Here is a 20,758-nt window from a genome sequence, read left to right as displayed (position 1 = left end):
CAAGTTCTGGAGATGGATGGTGGTGATGGTTGCACAACAGTGTGAATGTACTTAATGCTACTAAACTGTACACTTTAAAAATGGTTAAAACGGCCCTGGCTCATATCTGGCTCCAGCCCTCTAATTCTAAAGGAATTAGAAAAAGAGCAAACAAAGCCCAAAGTCAGCAGAAGGAAGCTAATAATAAAGATGAGAGTGGAAATAAATAAAATAAAGACCAAAGAAACAACAAAAGATCAGTGAAACCAAGAACAAAGCTGGACATACCATACTCCCTGACTTCAGACAATACTACAAAGCTACAGTAATCCAAACAGTATGGTACTGGCACAAAACAGACAAGCAGATCAATGGAACAGAATAGAGAGCCCAGAAATAAATCCAGTTATATGGTCAGTTAATCTATGGCAAAGGAGGCAGGAATATACAATGGAGAAAAGATAGTTTCTTCAGTAAATGGTGTTGGGAAAACTGGACAGCTACATAAAGGAGATGAAACTCGAACATTTCCTTACACCATATACAAAAATAAACTCAAAATGGATTAAAGACCTAAATGTAAGATCTAAAACCATAAAACTCCTAAAAGAAAGTATAGGCAGTATTCTCTTTGACATTGGTCTTATGAATAGTTTTTGTATCTCTCTTCTCAGGCAAGGGAAACAAAAGCAAAAATTTAAAGATGGGAACTAATCAAACTTAAAAACTTTTGCACAGAGAAGGAAACCATCAACAAAATGAAGAGACAGCCTTGAATGGGAGAAGACATTTGCAAACAATATGTCTGATAAGGGGTCAAATCCAAAATATATAAAGAACTCATACAAATCAATATTTTAAAAAATCAATTCAATTAAAAAATGGGCAGAGGACTTGAATAGTCATTTTTCCCAAAGAAGACATGCAGACGGCCAACAGACATATGAAAAGATGCTCAGCATCACTAACCATCAGGGAAATGCATATCAAAACCACAGTGAGATACCACCTCACACCTGTCATAATGGCTATCATCAAAAAGACAAGAAATAACAAGTATTGGCTAGGATGTGGAGAAAAGGGAACCCTCGTGCACTGCTGGTGGAAATGTAAATTGGTACAGCCACTATGGAAAACAATATAAAAGTTCCTCAGAACATTAAAAACAGGACTACCATGTGATCCAGCAGTGCCACTTGTAGGTGTTTATCCAAAGAAAATGAAAACACCAATATTAAAAGATATATATATATATATATATATATAGACCATATATATATGGACCTGGGTATTATGCTTAGTGAAATAACTCAGAGAGAAAGACAAATATTATATATTTTTACTTATATGTGGAATCCAAAAAATAAAGCACATGAACAAATAGAACAGAAACAGATGCACAGATATAGAGAACAAACTAGTGTTTACCAGAGGGGAAAAGGGTGGGACGAGGGGCAAAATAGCTCAAGGGGATTAAGAGGTACAAACTACTAGCTATAAAATAAATAGGTTACAAAGATGTAATGCACAGCACAGGGAACACAGTCAATATTTTATGACAATTTTTTATGGAATATATTCTGTGAAAATACTGAATTACTATGTTGTATACCTGAAGCTAATGTAATACTGTAAGTCAACTATACTTTAATTAAAAAAATAGTTAAAATGATTAATTTTATGTTATGTGTATTTTACACACACACCCCACACACACAAACTTTTACAAAGTACCTGCCTTTCTCAGGAAATAATAGTCTTCCTAAGCCCATAAATACTTTTAGAGGAAGAAGAAATGTCCTATAAAACTATGTGAGGAGAATCATCTCTGAATTCTACTGAGGATTCTGAATGGAAACAACTTAAAAAATAGCATAAAGTATTGGACATAGCCATTGTAATAGGCCATTGCAACATTTCATGGCTTTATAGGACAAACAGGAAATTCAAAGAAGGGAAGAAAATTCATTAAAGTGTAAATTTCAATGATGTCCTTGTTAGGAATACACATTCTCAATCCAACTATTTATAAAAGTTGGCTTATGACAGGTTTTAGTCAAGGCTGAAAATGTAAATTATCAGGGCCCTTTAAAACAAAATGAAATCAGGTATTTTTTTCCTCTTTGTTCTGTGGTATATTCTAGAGTCTTCCTTCGTAGAAGATGGAAACATGGTAGAAACTCTCCTGCACCATCCAGTGGTTGGTCAGTTGAAGAAAGGAGCCATAATAACTATATGTAGCCTATTCATTTTGTAAAAACCTAGAACATATATTCATTCATTCTCCAATATTTATATGTAGGGCCAAGGCCTTTTCCTTGTATATGGGTCCTTTGAAATTCCTCCTTTTCTTTCTGTATAAACCACATCCATATTGTTTCATTCCAGGTTTCCAGATTTCCAATTTCTAGTTTGCTTTCATGAAAGTAGAGAATAGAATTTTTAGTTTTTTATGATTTCTCTCCCCCCATTCTGTTAAAGTTGCTTATGTGCAGCTATTTCAGCAGTTTACTGCTCACCTTTATTGAATCTTTCTAAAGCATTCACCTTTGTTTTCACAGAAATAGTAACTCTCTTTTATACTCATGTTTCATCAGTTTACATAATATTTAATTAAATCACACGATTAAAAGAAGTTCAGTGGGCATAAAGAGGCTTGGGAGCAAACACAGATGAAACTAAGTATGTCAACACACTACTGGTAGGACAAAGAGTGCACTTAAGCATGCTGTGGGCATCTGAATATTTGGGTGATAGAATGGAGACCATTAGTTAACCCATTGGTGGTGGGTTTAGAGAACTTCTTGCAGTGAAAATTTGCTTTTTCTTACTTAATGTATCCTGAATATTTTCCCCGTGAGCAAATGGAGATCTACATCATTGTTTTTAATGGCCACATGGTATTTATTATACATGTATTATGCTGAGTTTTTGCTTGCAAACAACATGAAGCAGTTCAGCTCACTTACCCAGACAAGGAATTTATTGGTAGGCTATGAAGATTGTTTATAGAGTCAACAGGAAAGATGGTCAGCCAGGCTTGGAAAAATGGGCAGGAACCCAGAGAGGCTAAAACAGCCAAGGTCACACCCCCCATGTACAGTCTGGTGAGGACCTCTCCAGTGGCACTGGCTATCTCAGGACTTTTGCCACCACCACTGCTGGCATCTTGACTGTTGCTGAAGCTGCTGCGAATTCTCTTTAACTCTCACTGTGTATTTGTGTCACTTTCTCAGAATTCAAAAACCTGGGCAGAGGTATCTGCCCAGCCAGATCTAGAATCACTTAGCATCTTACCTTGAAGGATGAAGGGAAAGGGAATACCTCCTCCTTCCACTTTGGCTTCATTAGTGGGGGTGGGTCCTACTGCCTATTACCAAGAAGCTCACTCACAGCAGGGGATTTCCTTAACCTAAGCTGTGTGTTTGGATGCTGGGTAGCCAAAAAATATGACAACTATCTGTAAAAGTGTGGATCTACTGGAGTTTATTTAACCAGTGCCCTACTGTAAAAAATGTAGGTTGTTTCCTGTTTTGTTGTTTTAAGCTATGTGGTAATAGACACGTTTTACTAATCTAGTAGGGGGAAAACATTGTATTTTAGTCGTTTTAATTTATAACTTTAAATGTAAAGTTTTATGTTTATTGGAATTTTGGATTTCTTATTTTGTCAATTGACATATATGTATTACATATATGGAGTTTTTTGAGATATAATTTACATGTCATAAAATTCAGTATAATTTTATGTAATTCAGGGGTTTTTAGTGTATTCGCAGACTTGTGCAACCATTACTACTATCTAATTCCAGAACATCTCATCACCCCAGAAGGAAACTCCATATGCATATATATTTTTGTAATTTGCTTACGTGGGTTTTTTATGGCACATGACATTTTAAAAATGCATAAAAATTAAATTTAAAGATCTTTTCTTTTATCGTTTCTGCTTTTGGCTTAGGCTTAGAAAGGCCTTCTCCATCCCAAGTTTTGTTGTTGCTGTTTTTGTTAATTATCCACTTTTATAGCATTAAACATTTTTTTTTTACATTTCAGTCTTTAACTCATTTAGAATTAATTTTGGAGTAAGATGGGATTTAAACGTGTTTACCTCACATGGTTAGCACATTATGGCAACACCACTTATTTATTTCCCCACTGATTTGAAATACTTCCCTTATTATATACTAAATTCTTTTTTTTAACATCTTTATTGGAGTATAATTGCTTTACACTGGTGTGTTAGTTTCTGCTTTATAACAAAGTGAATCAGCTATATGTACACATATATCCCCATATCTCCTCCCTCTTGTGTCTCCCTCCCACCCTCCCTATCCCACCCCTCTAGGTGGTCACAAAGCACCGAGCTGATCTCCCTGTGCTATGCAACTAAATTCTTATATATACATATATGTCTGTTTCTGGGACTTTCTGTTCCATTGCAAAGGATCTGTCTATTCTTTTTTTTTTTTTTTTTTTGCGGTACGCGGGCTTCTCACTGTTCTGGCCTCTCCCATTGCGGAGCGCAGGCTCAGAGGCCATGGCTCACGGGCCCAGCCACTCCGCGGCATGTGGGATCTTCCCAGACAGGGGCATGAACCCGTGTCCCTTGCATCGGCAGGCGGACTCTCAACCACTGCGCCACCAGGGAAGCCCTGGCTGGTTTTCTTTGATACGTTTTGCAAACATTGCCCTATTAAGTCAATCCCTTTGAGGCTATTGTTAGCTCTAGACTTCAGCTTGAATTGGCTGTATGAGCAGAGGTAAGTCTGAGTGTTAGCTTCCTTAATTTTAAAAGGAGGCAAGTACCTCATTTATATTGCAGGATTGTTGTGAAATTATGTATATGAAATGCTATAGGAATCTGAAATATCTGTAGTTATCACAAGGACAGCTCTTTTGTAAGAAGCGGTGATTAGTCAAGGAGTCACAAAAATGGCCAGCAAAGCACACAGCCTTTTCCTAATTTGAGTGTTCTGGTCTTTTTTGACCTTACTAATATGTCTGAAGTACTGACTCCTAATCTTTTGGGAATGGTCAAACGAAAAGAACAATTATGTTTTGAAACATACACTAGTCTACTCCAGCTGTTTCATCTGAAATCTTAGTCTTCTGTTTGTATAGTGACAGTTGTGTGATGAAAGAGGTTAGACACTCAGTATTTTGAAAACAAGTTAAGGGATAAGATCAATGTTCATTTTAAAGGTTCACACAATTTAAATGAGATGTTTTATGTAAAATAATAAAGAAGCTAATGCTTTCCCCTTTTGTTTTCAATTCAGAGGTGGTAGATTTTAAATAAAAGCAAATGGGTAGGAAAAAACTAAAAAAATTAAAACTTTTAAAAAATTAAATTGATTTGGAAATATATATACTCTGAAGGCAACTAGTTGAGTGTTTGCATAGCTAGAAATTATTAATTTGCTTGACAAAACAGGGGTGTTTTTATAGCCCTGGTGTAATAGACTGGGTGATTTTTGTCTCTTTATATGTTTGAGTTTATCATTGGTCTCACTTATTGAATTATTTCAATTTTGGTAACTTGTCTCTTAATTTCTGCACATTCCCTATATATTTTTCTTCTTTATTTCCCCCTAAAGTGGACTGTGTTTCTTAAAAATCTTTTTTCTCCATCTTTATCGAGGTATAATTGACAAATAGAAATAGTATATATTTAAGTTGTAAAACGTGATATTTTGATGTACATATGCATTGTGATATGATTACTGCAATCAAACTCATGAACATATTCATCACCTTACATAGTTACCATTTTTTGTTGCTGTTGAGGGCAATTAACATCTCTTTTAGCAAGTTTTAAGTAAACAATTATTAACTGTAGTCATCATGCATACATTAGATTTCCAGAGTTTATTCATCCTTCATAATTGAAACTCTGTACCCTTTAACCAACATTTCCCCATTTCCCCCACTCCCCAGGCCCTGATAACCACCCTTCTAGTCTCTAAGAGTTCAACTTTAGATTCCACATATAAGTGAGATCATGCAGTTTTTGTCTTTCCATGTCTGGCTTATTTCACTTAGAATAATGTCCTCCAGGTTCATTCGTTTATTTTCCTTTTAAAAATTCTTACAGTGAAATAACTAAGGTCTACAAAGAGTATAGGGAACCCTATAACGTATTTGTGCATCCACTACTCAGCCTAAGAAATTAAACATTACATATATAGTTGAAGTTTCCATTTATGTTCCAGTTGCATCCTTTCCTCCCTCGCCAAACTCCTGAATTTGGAGTTTATTATTCCCATGCATATTTTTATATTATATATATATTTATATATATTTTATATTTTTAAATTTTATTTTACTACTACATATGTGTGCATACAAAAAAAACCATATGGTATTGTTTTACATTTTTAGAATTTTGTATCCTTCTGAAACTTTTTATTTCCTCAACTATGTTTGTGAGATTTATCCATGTTGCTACCTGTAGCCCTAGTTTGGAGTTTCTCAACCTCTGTTTTGTTGACATTTGGGGCCAGATATTCTTTGCTGTGAGGAGCTTTGTTGTCCATTATAGGATGTTTAGTGATATCCCAGTAGCACTTTCCCCTCCACCCCACACCCCACGTTGTGATAACCAAAAATGTCTCCAGACGTTGCCTGATATCCCTTTCATGGTGAAATCTCCCCTCCTCCCAGTAAGAACCACAATTTTATTTATTTTTTAACTTTTTATTTTATTTTTTATACAGCAGGTTCTTATTAGTTATCTATTTTATACATATTAGTCTATATATGTCAACCCCAATCTCCCAGTTCATCCCACCACCATCACCCCCTCCTGCCACTTTCCCCCCATGGTGTCCACATGTTTGTTCTCTACATCTCTGTCTCTATTTCTGCCCTGCAAACTGGTTCATCTGTACCATTTTTCTAGGTTCCACTATTAGGCGTTAATATATGATATTTGCTTTTCTCTTTCTGACTTAATTCACTCTGTATGACCATCTCTAGATCCATCCACGTCTCTAAAAATGACCCAATTTTGTTCCTTTTTATGGCCGAGTAATATTCCATTGTATATATGCACCACATCTTCTTTATCCATTTGTCTATTGATGGGCATTTAGGTTGCTTCCATGACCTGGTTATTGTAAATAGTGCTGCAATGAACATTGGGGTGTATGTGTCTTTTTGAATTATGGTTTTCTCAGGGTATATGCCCAGTAGTGGGATTGCTGGGTCATATGGTAATTCTATTTTTAGTTTTTTAAGGAACCTCCATACCGTTCTCCATAGTGGCTGTGTCAATTTATATTCCCACCAACAGTGCAAGGGGGTTCCCTTTTCTCCACACCCTCTCCAGCATTTGTTGTTTGTAGATTTTCTGATGATGCCCATTCTAACTGGTGTGAGGTGATACCTCATTGTAGTTTTGATTTGCATTTCTCTAATAATTAGTGATGTTGAGCAGCTTTTCATGTGCTTCTTGGCCATCTGTATCTCTTCTTTGGAGAAATGTCCATTTAGGTCTTCTGCCCAGTTTTAGATTGGGTTGTTTGTTTCTTAATATTGAGCTGCATGAGCTGTTTATATATTTTGGAGATTGATCCTTTGTCTGTTGATTCATTTGCAAATATTTTCTCCCATTCTGAGGGTTGTCTTTTCGTCTTGTTTATGGTTTCCTTTGCTGTGCAAAAGCTTTGAAGTTTCATTAGGTCCCATTTGTTTATTTTTGTTTTTACTTCCATTACTCTAGGAGGTGGATCCAAAAAGATCTTGCTGTAATTTATGTCAAAGAGTGTTCTTCCTATGTTTTCCTCTAAGAGTTTTATAGTGTCGGATCTTACATTTAGGTCTCTAATCCATTTTGAGTCTATTTTTGTGTATGGTGTTAGGTAGTGTTCTAATTTCATTCTTTTACATGGAGTTGTCCAGTTTTCCCAGCACCACTTATTGAGAAGACTGTCTTTTCTCCATTGTATATCCCTGCCTCCTTTGTCATAGATTAGTTGGGCATAGGTGCGTGGATTTATCTCTGGGCGTTCTATCCTGTTCCATTGATCCATATTTTGGTTTTTGTGCCAGTACCATATTGTCTTGGTTACTGTAGCTTTTGTAGTATCATCTGAAGTCACGGAATCTGATTCCTCCAGCTCCGTTTTTTTTCTCTCAAGACTGCCTTGGCTATTCGGGGTCTTTTGTGTCTGAATACAAATTTTAAGATTTTTTGTTGTAGTTCTGAAAAAAATGCCACTGGTAATTTGATAGGGATTGCATTGAATCTGTAGATTGCTTTGGGTAGTATAGTCATTTTCACAATATTGATTCTTCCAATCCAAGAACATGGTATATCTCTCCATCTGTTTGTGTCATCTTTGATCTCTTTCATCAGTGTCTTACAGTTTTCTGAGTACAGGTGTTTTACCTCTTTAGGTAGGTTTATTCCTAGGTATTTTATTCTTTTTGTTGCAATGGTGGATGTGATTGTTTCCTTAATTTCTCTTTCTGATCTTTAGTTGCTAGTGTATAGGAATGCAAGAGATTTCTGTGCATTAATTTTGTATCCTGCAACTTTACCAAATTCATTGTTTAGCTCTAATAATTTTCTGGTAGCATCTTTAGGATTTTCTATGTATAATATCATGTCATCTGCAAACAGTGACAGTTTTCCTTCTTCTTTTCCAATTTATATTCCTTTTATTTCTTTTTCTTCTCTGATTGCCGTGGCTAGGACTTCCAAAACTATGTTGAATAATAGTGACAAGAGTGGACGACCTTGTTTTGTTCCTAATCTTAGAGGAAATGGTTTCAGTTTTTCACCATTGAGAGTGATGTTTGCTGTGGGTTTGTCATATATGGCCTTTATTATGTTGAGGTAGGTTCCCTCTCTGCCCACTTTCTGGAGAGTTTTTATCCTAAATGGGTGTTGAATTTTGTCAAAAGCTTTTTCTGCATCTATTGAGATGATCATATGGTTTTTGTTCTTCAATTTGTTAATATGGTGTATCTCATTGGTTGATTTGCATAGATTGAAGAATCCTTGCATCCGTGGGATAGATCCCACTTGATCATGGGGTATGATCCTTTTAATCTGTTGTTGGATTCTGTTTGCTAGTATTTTTTTTTTTTTTTTTTTTTTTGCGGTACGCGGGCCTCTCACTGCTGTGGCCTCTCCCATTGCAGAGCACAGGCTCCGGATGCGCAGGCTCAGCGGCCATGGCCCATGGTCCCAGCCGCTCCACGGCATGTGGGATCCTCCCAGACCAGGGCACGAACCTGTGTCCCCTGCATCGGCAGGTGAACCCTCAACCACTGCGCCATCAGGGAAGCCCCTGTTTGCTAGTATTTTGTTGAGGATTTTTTCATCTATATTCATCAGTGATATTGGTCTGTAATTTTCTGTTTTTGTAGTATCTTTGGTTTTGGTATCAGGGTGATGGTGGCCTCATAGAATGAGTTTGGGAAAGTTCCTTCCTCTGCAATTTTTTGGAAGAGTTTGAGAAGGATGGGTGTTAACTCTTCTCTAAATGTTTGATTGAATTCACCTGTGAAGTCATCTGGTCCTGGACTTTTGTTTGTTGGAAGATTTTTAATCAAAGTTCCAATTCCATTACTTGTGATTGGTCTGTTCATATTTTCTCTTTTTTCCTGGTTCAGTCTTGGAAGGTTATACCTTTCTGAGAATTTGTCCATTTCTTCCAGGTTGTCCATTATATTGGCATAGAGTTGCTTGTAGTAGTCTCTTAGGATGCTTTGTATTTCTGCAGTTTTTGTTGTAACTTCTCCTGTTTCATTTCTAATTTTATTGATATGAGTCCTCTCCCTCTATTTCTTGATGAGTCTGGCTAAAGGTTTATCAGTTTTGTTTATCTTCTCAAAGAACCATCTTTTAGTTTTATTGATCTTTGCTATTGTTTTGTTTCTATTTCATTTATTTCTGCTCTGATCTTTATGATTTCTTTCCTTCTACTAACTTTAGGTTTTGTTTGTTCTTCTTTCTCTACTTCATTTAGGTGTAAGGTTAGATTGTTTATTTGAGATTTTTCTTGTTTCTTGAGGTAGACTTGTATTGCTATAAACTTCCCTCTTACAACTGCTTTTACTGCATCCCATAGGTTTTGGTTTGTCGTGTTTTCATTGTCATTTGTCTCTGGGTATTTTTCGATTTCCTCTTTGATTTCTTCAGTGATCTCTTGGTTATTTAGTAACGTATTGTGTAGCCTCCATGTGTTTGTACGTTTTTTCCCTGTAATGGATTTCTAATCTCATAGCATTGTGTTTGGAAAAGATGCTTGATATGATTTCAATTTTTTTAAATTTACTGAGGCCTGATCTGTGACCCAAGATGTGATCAATCCTGGAGAATGTTCTGTGTGCATGTGAGAAGAAACTGTAATCTGTTGTTTTTGGATGGAATGTCCTATAAATATCAATTAAATCTATCTGGTCTAATGTGTCATTTAATGCTTGTGTTTCCTTATTAATTTTCTGTTTGGATGATCTGTCCATTGGTGTAAGTGAGGTGTTAAAGTCCCCCACTATTATTGTGTACTGTTGATTTTATTTTATGGCTGTTAGCAGTTGTCTTATGTATTGAGGTGCTCCTATGTTGGGTGCCTGTATGTTTATAACTGTTATATCTTCTTCTTGGATCGATCCCTTGATCATTATGTAGTGTCCTTCCTTGTCTCTTGTAACATTCTCTATTTTAAAGTCTATTTTATGTGATATGAGTATTGCTACTCCAGCTTTCTTTTGATTTCCATTTGCTTGGAATATCTTTTTCCATCCCCTCACTTTTAGTCTGTATGTGTCCCTAGGTCTGAAGTGGGTCTCTTGTAGACAGCATATATATGGGTCTTATTTTTGTATCCATTCAGTGAGCCTGTGTCTTTTGGCTGGAGCATTTAATCCATTCATGTTTAAGGTAGTTATCAATATGTATGTTCCTATTACCATTTTCTTAATTGTTATGGGTTTGGTTTTGTAAGTCCTTTTCTTCTCTTGTGTTTACCACTTAGAGAAGTTCCCTTAGCATTAGTTGTAGAGCTAGTTTGGTGGTGCTGAATTCTCTTAGCTTTTGCTTGTTTGTAACTCTTTTGATTTCTCCATCGAATCTGAATGAGATCCTTGCTGGGTAGAGTAATCTTGGTTGTAGGTTCTCCCCTTTCATCACTTTAAATATATCATGCCACTCCCTTCTGGTTTGTGGAGTTTCTGCTGAGAAATCAGCTGTTAACCTTATGGGATTCCCTGGTATGTTAGTTGTCGTTTTTCTCTTGTTGCTTTCAATAATTTTTCTTTGTCTTTATTTTTTGTCAGTTTGATTACTATGTGTCTTGGCGTGTTTCTCCTTGGGTTTATCCTGCCTGGTACTCTCTGTGCTTCCTGGACTTGGGTGGCTCTTTCCTTTCCCATGTTAGGAAAGTTTTTGACTATAATCTCTTCAAATATTTTCTTGGGTCCTTTCTCTCTCTCTTCTTCTTCTGGGACCCCTATAATGCAAATGATGTTTTTTTAAATGTTGTCCAAGAGGTCTCTTAGGCTGTCTTCATTTCTTTTCATTCGTTTGTCTTTATTCTGTTCTGCAGCAGTGAATTCCACCATTCTATCTTCCAGGTCACTTATCTGTTCTTCTGCCTCAGTTATTCTGCTATTGATTCCTTCTAGTGTAGTTTTCATTTCAGGTATTGTATTGTTCATCTGTTTGTTCTTCAATTCTTCTAGGTCTTTGTTTAACATTTCTTGCATCTTCTCGATCTTTGCCTCCGTTCTTTTTCGGAGGTCCTGGATCATCTTCACTATCATTATTCTGAATTCTTTTTCTGGAACGTTGCCTATCTCCACTTCATTTAGTTGTTTTTCTGGGATTTTATCTTGTTCCTTCAACTGGTACATAGCTCTCTGCCTTTTCATTTTGTCTATCTGTCTGTGAATGTGGTCTTGTTCCACAGGCTGCAGGATTGTAGTTCTTGCTTCTGCTGTCTGCCCTCTGGTGGATGAGTCTATCTGAGAGGCTTGTGCAAGCTTCCTGATGGGAGATACTGGTGATAGGTAGAGCTGGGTGTTGCTCTGGTGGGCAGAGCTGGGTAAAACTTTAATCCGTTTGTCTGCTGATGGGTGGGGCTAGGTTCCCTCCCTGTTGGTTGTTTGGCCTGAGGGGACCCAACACTGGCACCTACCCGGCTCTTTGGTGGGACTAATGTTGGACTCTGGGAGGGCTCACGCCAAGGAGTACTTCCCAGAACTTCTGCTACTGGTGTCCTTGTCCTCACGGTGAGCCACAACCATCCCCTGCCTCTGCAGGAGACCCTTCAGCACTAGTAGGTAGGTCTGGTTCAGTCTCCTATGGGGTCATTGCTCCTTTCCCTGGGTCCCAATGTGCACACTACTTTGTGTGTGTCCTCCAAGAATGGAGTGTCTGTTTCCCCCAGTCCTGTCAAAGTCCTGCAATCAAATCCCGCTAGCCTTCAAAGTCTGATTGTCTAGGAATTCCTCCTCCCGTTTCCAGACCCCCAGGTTGGGAAGCCTGACGTGGGGCTCAGAACCTTTACTCCAGTGGGTGGACTTCTGTGGGATGTGTTCTGCAGTTTGTGAGTCACCACCCAGCAGTTATGGGATTTGATTTTATTGTGATTGCACCCCTCCTACCATCTCATTGTGGCTTATCCTTTGTCTTTGCATGTGGGGTATCCTTTTTGGTGAGTTCCAGTGTCTTCTTGTCGATGATTGTTCAGTTAGTTGTGATTCTGGTGCTCTCGCAAGAGGGAGTGAGTGCATGTCTTTCTACTCCACCATCTTGAACCAGTCCTCTGAGAACCACTATTTTAGTTCATTCATTTTAAGTACTGTGTCATGCTCCATGATGTATATATCCCCACTTGTTTTTTCATTTTCCAGTTGATAGACTTTTAGATTATTTTCAAAGTGTTGGGTTTTTGTTGTTGTTGTTGTTTTGGTTTTTTTTGCAATGGGCATTCTTGTTCATGTGTCCTTGTACACATGTGAGATTTTCTCTAGGGTAATATGCCTAGGAGTGAAAATGTTGAGTTCTAGTATATGCATATCTTGAACTCTGCCAGATATTACCGAACAGGTTCCATAATGGTTGTACTAATTTATGTTCTCACCAGCTGAATACGGGAGATCCTGTTGCTCCACATTCTCATTAACACTTGGTATTGTCATATTTTGAAAGTTTTGTTTACCTGATGGGAGTAAGTGATATTCATTGTGGTTTTAATTTGCATTTTCTTGATTACTGTAGTGATCAAAAATTATCCATGTAGAGCTGTATCCAAAAAAAGAATTAAATTTTACCATATAATATATTAAGAATCCAGAAACCTTTCTCAAATTATGAGGCCTCATTATTTTAGGGTGATTTAAAAATAATGTTTGAGGGCGTCCCTGTGGCACTGGTTGAGAATCTGCCTGCCAGTGCAGATAACGTGGGTTCAATCCCTGGTCCGGGAAGATCCCATGGGCCACGGAGCAACAAAGCCCGAGCACCACAGCTACTGAGCCTGCACTCTATAGCCCGTGAGCCACAACTGCTGAGCCTGCGTGCTGCAACTACTGAAGCCTGAACGCCTAGAGCCTGTGCTCTGCTACAACAGAAGCCACCGCAATGAGAAGCCTGCACGCTGCAATGAAGAGTAGCCCCCACTCGCCACCACTAGAGAGAGGCTGCATGCAGCAACAAAGACCCAACACAGCCAAAAATCAATTAATAAAATAAATAAATTTAAAATACTAATAAAAAAATAAAAATAATGTTTGAGCTTCTTTGATCAGCTTTAAGAAGTGGTTTTGTGCAGTCAGACTTCGTATGTGTCATGTTTGTTTGTACTCAACTTATGCAGTTTCTGTTTCCAAATCAGAGATGATGATCTAGTCATAATACTGTTCTTCCTCTTAGAAAATGTTATTACTGATGGTGATTACCATCTGTGTTTAGGGAGTGGCTCAAAATACTTTAATAACTGGAAGTTATTTCCCTCAGTGTTGTTGGATGCTCTTTTTCTCAGAGTCACCTCATTGCTAATAGCTGCATGCCAGATTTGTTTCTCTGATATTGTCATCTCCCATAAACATACATTTTTTTCCACACCGTATGAAATTATTTACACTCTTACTCTGTTTTCTTAGTCATTTTGCTAAATGCAGTGGGAGATTACAAAAACTGTTCTTGACTTTGTACCTATCTTTGAGACATTTAAGATTCAAAAGATGGTTATACATATATTATAAAATCAATTAGAGTTGTGTGTGTTATATTTTATATAGAAAAATATATATATAAATAATATATGTAAAATAGAGTAGTATGAGGGGAATGGAATTCCTCTGAGGTTTTGAGTGTAAGGTCCAATTTAAGTATAGTTTTGAAGAAAAAATACAGGCAGATTATGAGGGCAGAAGAAATACATATTATTCATAGTTGATCTGACATGCTTAAATTAGGATGTAATGGGAAAAGTAGCTGTATTAATGTAATTTTCATTCATGCTCAGAATTTCTTTCCTCCCTAATACATATTTCCAGGGTGAATTATCCACTCACTTTAAAAGTGCCTTTCAGGGGCTTCCCTCGTGGCGCAGTGGTTGAGAGTCCGTCTCCCGATGCAGGGGACACAGGTTCGTGCCCCGGTCCGGGAGGATCCCACATGCCACGGAGCAGCTAGGCCCGTGAGCCATGGCCGCTGGGCCTGCGCGTCCAGAGCTTGTGCTCCGCAATGGGAGAGGCCACAACAGTAAGAGGCCCGCATACAGCCAAAAAAAAAAAAAAAAGTGCCTTTCTGCTTAACTAGTCTTTCTCAGTTCCTCAGTAAGCCTGAGAGATGCTCCAATACTTTGGTCTGGAGCATACCCGATAATAAAACTGTAGTTCAGTTTTACATTCCTAACTCACCAGGTAAACTAGCCTTCATCTGTTGAGTGTATTATATTCCAAAAGTTTGTTACCAATTCTGTTTTTTGAACTTGACAGTTTCTTATAAAACAATTTAGTCAGTTTTGGTAATGTACCTGAGTCAACCCTCAAAAGCCCCATTTTGACCCATAGCATATTTGAGCCATATAGGTACTAAGTCTGAAAATGTTCTGACCTTGAGGCAGGCAGCCATGTGCTACAAGAGGAAAGAGGAAGCAACTCCTTTTTTAGGCACAGGGCTAACAGTAGACAAAATATTGATAGGATCTGTTTGTTTTAGACATTATCACCTTCCCTTTTCATACTCATTACTGCTTCCCAGTGACCCTCTCCCTAGTTAGAGCCCCTAATGCCTTCATGCTTGCCTTAAGTACCCTGCCTTGGACTTTTCACCTAGACCTGTGAGTTCTTACATCCCAAGGATCCTTTGCTCACAATTACCTGCGTTTCCTGTCCCATTTGGGCTTCTGTTCTATTGTAGTAACTGATCATACCTAGATATTAGGAGGTGTAATGCCAGCTATCAGCCCCTTAACCTATCAAAGAGGAGATTGTATTTTAAAAAGAGGATACAATGTCTATTAAGACAACTGACCTAGATTCTTCAAAAAGTTACTTGGGGGAAAAGAGATAAAGGAGAGAGGCTGTTTTAGATTAAATGAGACAAAGGACACATAACCAAATGCAGAGTGTGAACCTTGTCTGGATCCTGGTTTGGAAAAAAATAAAAGCTGTAAGGGATATTCTTGGGACATTTAGGACAATTTAAATAGAGAACTTATATTAAAGGATGTACAATGATTAATTTTCTTAGCTGTGATCATAGTATTGTGGTTTTATAGGAGTTCTTATTGTTTGGATATGCATGCTGAAGTATTATGATCTCTAAAACTTAAAAATAGTTTAGGAAAAATAGAGCAAGTATAGCAAAATGTTAACAATTGTTGAATTCATACAGAGGGTATACAGATAGATGTTCATTGTATTATTCACCTTTTATGTGTGGTTGAAAATTTTCATAGTAAAGATTTGGAAAACAGGGAAGCTGTTCCCTGTTTTTAGATTGTAAAATTTCATGCAATGGAGAATTCAGGCAATATGGAGAACTTCATTTTTTACTACTTCTTCCCTATTCCACTTATCGTTCATTCAAAGATTCACATATTGTCCTATTGACAGCAGCTGCTCTGGCTAGAGGAAGGAAGAGTTTCTCAGGGCAACAACAGCTTATTTTTACATATAGATTGTAAGTCATAGTTTACCAGAATGTGAAAATCTTTGGCAGTGTGGTTCATTAGAATCATTATTTTTTTTTGACTTTGAATAAAGGCTGTTTCAAGTCATTAAAATCAAAAGTTAGACAAAATGTATTCTTTTATATTGAATATATATTGTAAGTCTCTCTGTAAAAATAGACAGTAATTTAATAGTAATTTCATAAGAAGAATCAGTGGACATAACTGAATTGTTAAGTGTTGCATTTGGAATAACTTTAGATCTAACTTTAAAAGTAAATAACAAAAATAGACTAATAATTATGAGTCTATTTCAGATCAAATCACACTATAAGTTACAGTTGTTCCATAATTAATGCCATTTGAAGTTAAGACTGAGACTGATGCACCTAGGGATGAATTTTTCTTTCAACTTTTCTAAGATTTTTACATTTTAAAAATGGATATGGAAAACAGTATGGAGGTTCTTGAAAAAAATTAAAAAACAGAACTATCATGTGATCCAGCAATTCCACTTCTGGGTATTTATCCAAGGGAAATGAAATCACTATCACAAAGATATTTGCACCCCTCTATTCATTGAAGCATTATTTACAATAGCCAAGACATGGAAATAACCAATGTCCATCGATAGATGAATAGATAAAGAAAGTGTGATATACATATACACATTCTTCAGCCGTAAAAATGAAGGAAATCCTGCCACTTGTGACAACATGGATGGACCTTGAGGGCATTATGCTAAGTGAAATAAGTCAGACAGAGACAGACAAATACTGTATGAGCTCACTTATACGTGGAATCTGAAAAAACCTGAACTCATAGACACAGAGAACAGATTGATGGGTTGGTTACCAGAGGTGGGGGGTAGGGAGTGGGCAAAATGGATGAAGGTCGTTAAAAAGTATAAACTTCCAGTTATAAGGTAAATAATTCCTGAGGATATAATGTACAGCATGGTGACTATAATTAACAATATTGTATATTTGAAGGCTGCTAAGAGAGTAGATCTTAAAATTTCTCATCACAGGAAAAAAAAATGTAACTATGTATAGTGATGGATGTTAACTAAACTTATGGTGGTAATTTTGCAATATATACATATATCAAATCATTATATTGTATACCTAAAACTAATACACTATTATATGTCAATTATATCTCAATAAAATGGCAATTTCATGTGATTCAAACTAATTATCAGTGAAAAAAACAAAGATTCCTGCCTTCATGGAATTTTCGTTTTAGTGGGAAGTGTATTGCAGTGTAACAAATTATTCCAAAATTTAGTGGCTTAAAACAACCAACAATTATTATCTCACAGTTTCTGTGGGTCATGAATTTGGGAGTGGTTTAGCTGGGTGGTTCTGGCTCAAGGTCTGTCGTGAGGTTGTAAGTCTATATGTCAGCTGAGGCTACAGGCATCTAAAGACAACTGAGTCTGAAGGATCAGCTTTCAAGGCAGTTAACTCACCTAGTAGGAGGCCTTATGTCTTTGCTGGTTATTGACAGGAGGCCTCAATTTCTCACCATGTGAACCTCTCCAAAAGGCTGCTTGAGTATCCTCATGCCATGGCGGGTAGCTTCCCCTAGATGGGGTGATTCAAGAGAGAGGACAAGGAGGAAGCCACAGTGACTTTTTTCCCCTCCTGCAGTGCCTTTTATGACCAATCTTGGAAGTCACACTTTGTCACTTCCACTATTGACTTGGAAGCAAGTCACTGAGTCCAGGCCACACTCAAAGAGAAAGGAGTTAAATTCCACCTCTTGAAGGAAAGGAGTAGCAAAGAATTTGTGAACATATTTTAAAACCACCACAGGAAGACAGGTAATATGCAATAAACATAGTAAGTAAATTATGGAGTTTATTAGAAGGTTATAAGTTCTATGAAAATAAGAAAAAAATAGAGCAAAGGTAATGGGAATCAGAGTATCTGTGTGTGGAAGGGGTGTGGGATGCAATTTTCAACAGTGTGGTCATTGAAAGACTTATTAGTAAGGTTAGATTTGAGTAGACTTGAAAGAGATGAGGAAGTTTGCTAAGCAAATATCTAAGAGAAGAAAGTCCTAAATCAAGGGAATAGCTAACCCAAAGGCCCTGTGGTGGGGGTAAAATGAGGTGAGACAAAAGAATGTTAGCCATATTTTATTAGTAGAGTATTTTCAGCTGGGGAGGTGGGAAAGTTGAGGAAGGATAATTTATTTTTTTTAACTTAAAGTTTTTTGTTGTTTTTCGGTTTTTAAGTTTTTATTTTATATTGGAGCATAGTTGATTAACAATGTTGTATTAGTTTGAGGTCTACAGCTAAGTGATTGAGTTATACATATACATGTATCTATTCTTTTTCAAACTGTTTTCCCATTTAGGTTATTACAGTGTTTTGAGCAGAGTTCCCTGTGCTATACAGTAGGTACTTCTTGGTTATCTTTTTTTTTTTTTTTTTTTTTTTTTGCGGTATGCAGGCCTCTCACTGTTGTGGCCTCTCCCGTTGCGGAGCACAGGCCCCAGACGCGCAGGCTCAGTGGCCATGGCTCACGGGCCTAGCCGCTCCGCGGCATGTGGGATCTTCCCAGACCAGGGCACAAACCCGTGTCCCTTGCATCGGCAGGTGGACTCTCAACCACTGCGTCACCAGGGAAGCCCAGTTTATCTATTTTAAATATAGTACTGTGTACATGTCAGCCCCAAACTTCCAATCTATCCCCCCCTGCCCTTCCCTCCTGGTAACCATAAGTTCGTTCTCTAAGTCTGTGAGTCTATTTCTGTTTTGTAAATAAGTTCATTTGTATCATTTTTTTTAGATTCCACATATAAGCAATATCATGTGATATTTGTCTTTCTCTGTTTGACTTCACTTAGTATGATAGTCTCTAGGTCTATCCATGTTGCTGCAAATGGCATTATTTCATTCTTTTTTATGGCTGAGTAGTATTCCATTGTATATATGTACTACATCTTCTTTATCCATTCCTCTGTTGATGGACATTTAAGTTGTTTCCATGTCTTGGCTATTGTAAACAGCACTGCAGTGAACATTGGAGTGCATGTCAGAGGAAGGATTATTTCCGTGGCTGAAATTAACAAGTTCATTGTTTCTAATAGGAATATAAAGAAGAAATCAAAATGGATCCAAGTATGAGTGTGAATTCTGTCACCATCTCTGTTGAGGGGATGACATGTAGTTCCTGTGTTTGGACCATTGAACAGCGCATTGGAAAACTGAACGGTGTACATCACATTAAAGTAAGTTACTCCTTGGAAATCAGTGAAGTCAAATGCTGTTGACTGGAATTCTTCTGGGAAATTACTTCTAACACTGAGACAGATGCAGACACACTGACACGTACGACATAAAGACTATCACACTTTTAACCTTGAAGCTGAATAAGTTTTCTTCAGCCCATTAACTTATTTTTTTGTTAAAAAATAAGAAATAATACATTTTTAAAATTTAAAAACATCTGAAGATGGAATCTGGATGTTAATGTTTGTATATTTATCAATATATATTTTATAAGTATATAGATGCTGATATAATTTTTATTACTCTTAATCTCATGTTGATCTAAAATATATGTTCTCAGAGAAAGGACTGTGAGGTTTCTTTCTCTTTTATAGCATGACAGTTACTATGTTTAGTAATAATGTAGTCTTCTCTAAGAGCATGCATACAAAGTGTAACTAATTTTCTAAACATTTTCACTTCAATGTTATTTAATCAATAAATCATTTTATTTAAAAGAATACGTTACAATTAATTACATTAAGTGACATTACCAAACAGTTTTAGAGTGGTTAGCTCTAGAACAAGGAATGAAAGAAACACTGTTAACCATTATGTGTCTGTGTATTTTCTCTTCACATTTCTTAAATCACAAATAAAAAATAACAAGATACTGCAGTGAAGATACAATTAGTTTCTCGCAAATAAATTAAAAGTGTGTATGGTCTGGGGAAAACTGAAGCCCAGCTCACCGGCTTACAAAGGGGGTGTGATATAAAACTGGTGCCTCCACCCACATCACTCCCCTCTTCGATTCTGTTCTTCCCCAGAGCCCTAAGCTTCCCACACACCCTAGATTACTGCTGAGGAGTGAGCTGACAGCATCCTGTATGAGTGAGGCCTGGCATGATGCGCTCAGGTTTAGGGCAAGGGGAAGGCCGTAGGTGAAACTGGAAGATGGGGAACTAAAGACGTGCACTCACTGCCTCTGCTCTCTGAGTATTCAACCACATCACCCTCCCTCCAAAAGGAAGCTAATGTGACACAGTGACTCTGGAAGGAACCTAGCGGTATGTTGGAGTGCAACAGACCAAATGGTTTCTACAGCTGAATCAATCCAGCCAGAGAACATGAAGGAGAGAAGGGAGGGCACAGTTGTCCCTCTAGGTCTGGAGACTTTGGGTCACCCAGGATGCAGTCCCCTTTAAGAAAACTGCCTTCCAGAGCCAGGCCCCTAAGTTGGCAAATTCTGAAATGAAAGAGAGTGGTATCACCTGTTAGAGCCCTATGCTGCTGCTCCAAGCATTGGGTTTGCAAATATAAGAGGGGATAACCCGAAGCTAATGGCCTGGGTAACTAAAGAATGAAACTAGATGGGCTAGGCACGGGCATGCTGAACATTTATCTAATTCCTCCC

At 37.4% G+C, this 20,758-nt stretch overlaps 1 protein-coding gene across 2 annotated transcripts in view; it reads left to right on the top strand.

Annotated features, from left to right (window-relative positions):
- The window catches only part of ATP7A (ATPase copper transporting alpha), a 142,729-nt gene that overhangs the window by 43,061 nt on the left and 78,910 nt on the right, over window positions 1-20,758 (top strand). For both annotated transcript variants that reach the window (XM_019932185.3, XM_073799313.1), the window contains one exon: window positions 19,221-19,361. In XM_019932185.3, coding sequence (XP_019787744.1) covers window positions 19,242-19,361 — 120 coding nt within the window. In that variant the 5' untranslated portion in view covers window positions 19,221-19,241. The remainder of the gene's footprint in view (window positions 1-19,220; window positions 19,362-20,758) is intronic.

This window comes from Tursiops truncatus, chromosome X (assembly GCF_011762595.2).
Source record: "Tursiops truncatus isolate mTurTru1 chromosome X, mTurTru1.mat.Y, whole genome shotgun sequence".
In the NCBI taxonomy this organism is placed as follows: Eukaryota; Metazoa; Chordata; class Mammalia; order Artiodactyla; family Delphinidae; genus Tursiops; species Tursiops truncatus.
This window is presented reverse-complemented; position numbering and strand designations above follow the sequence as displayed.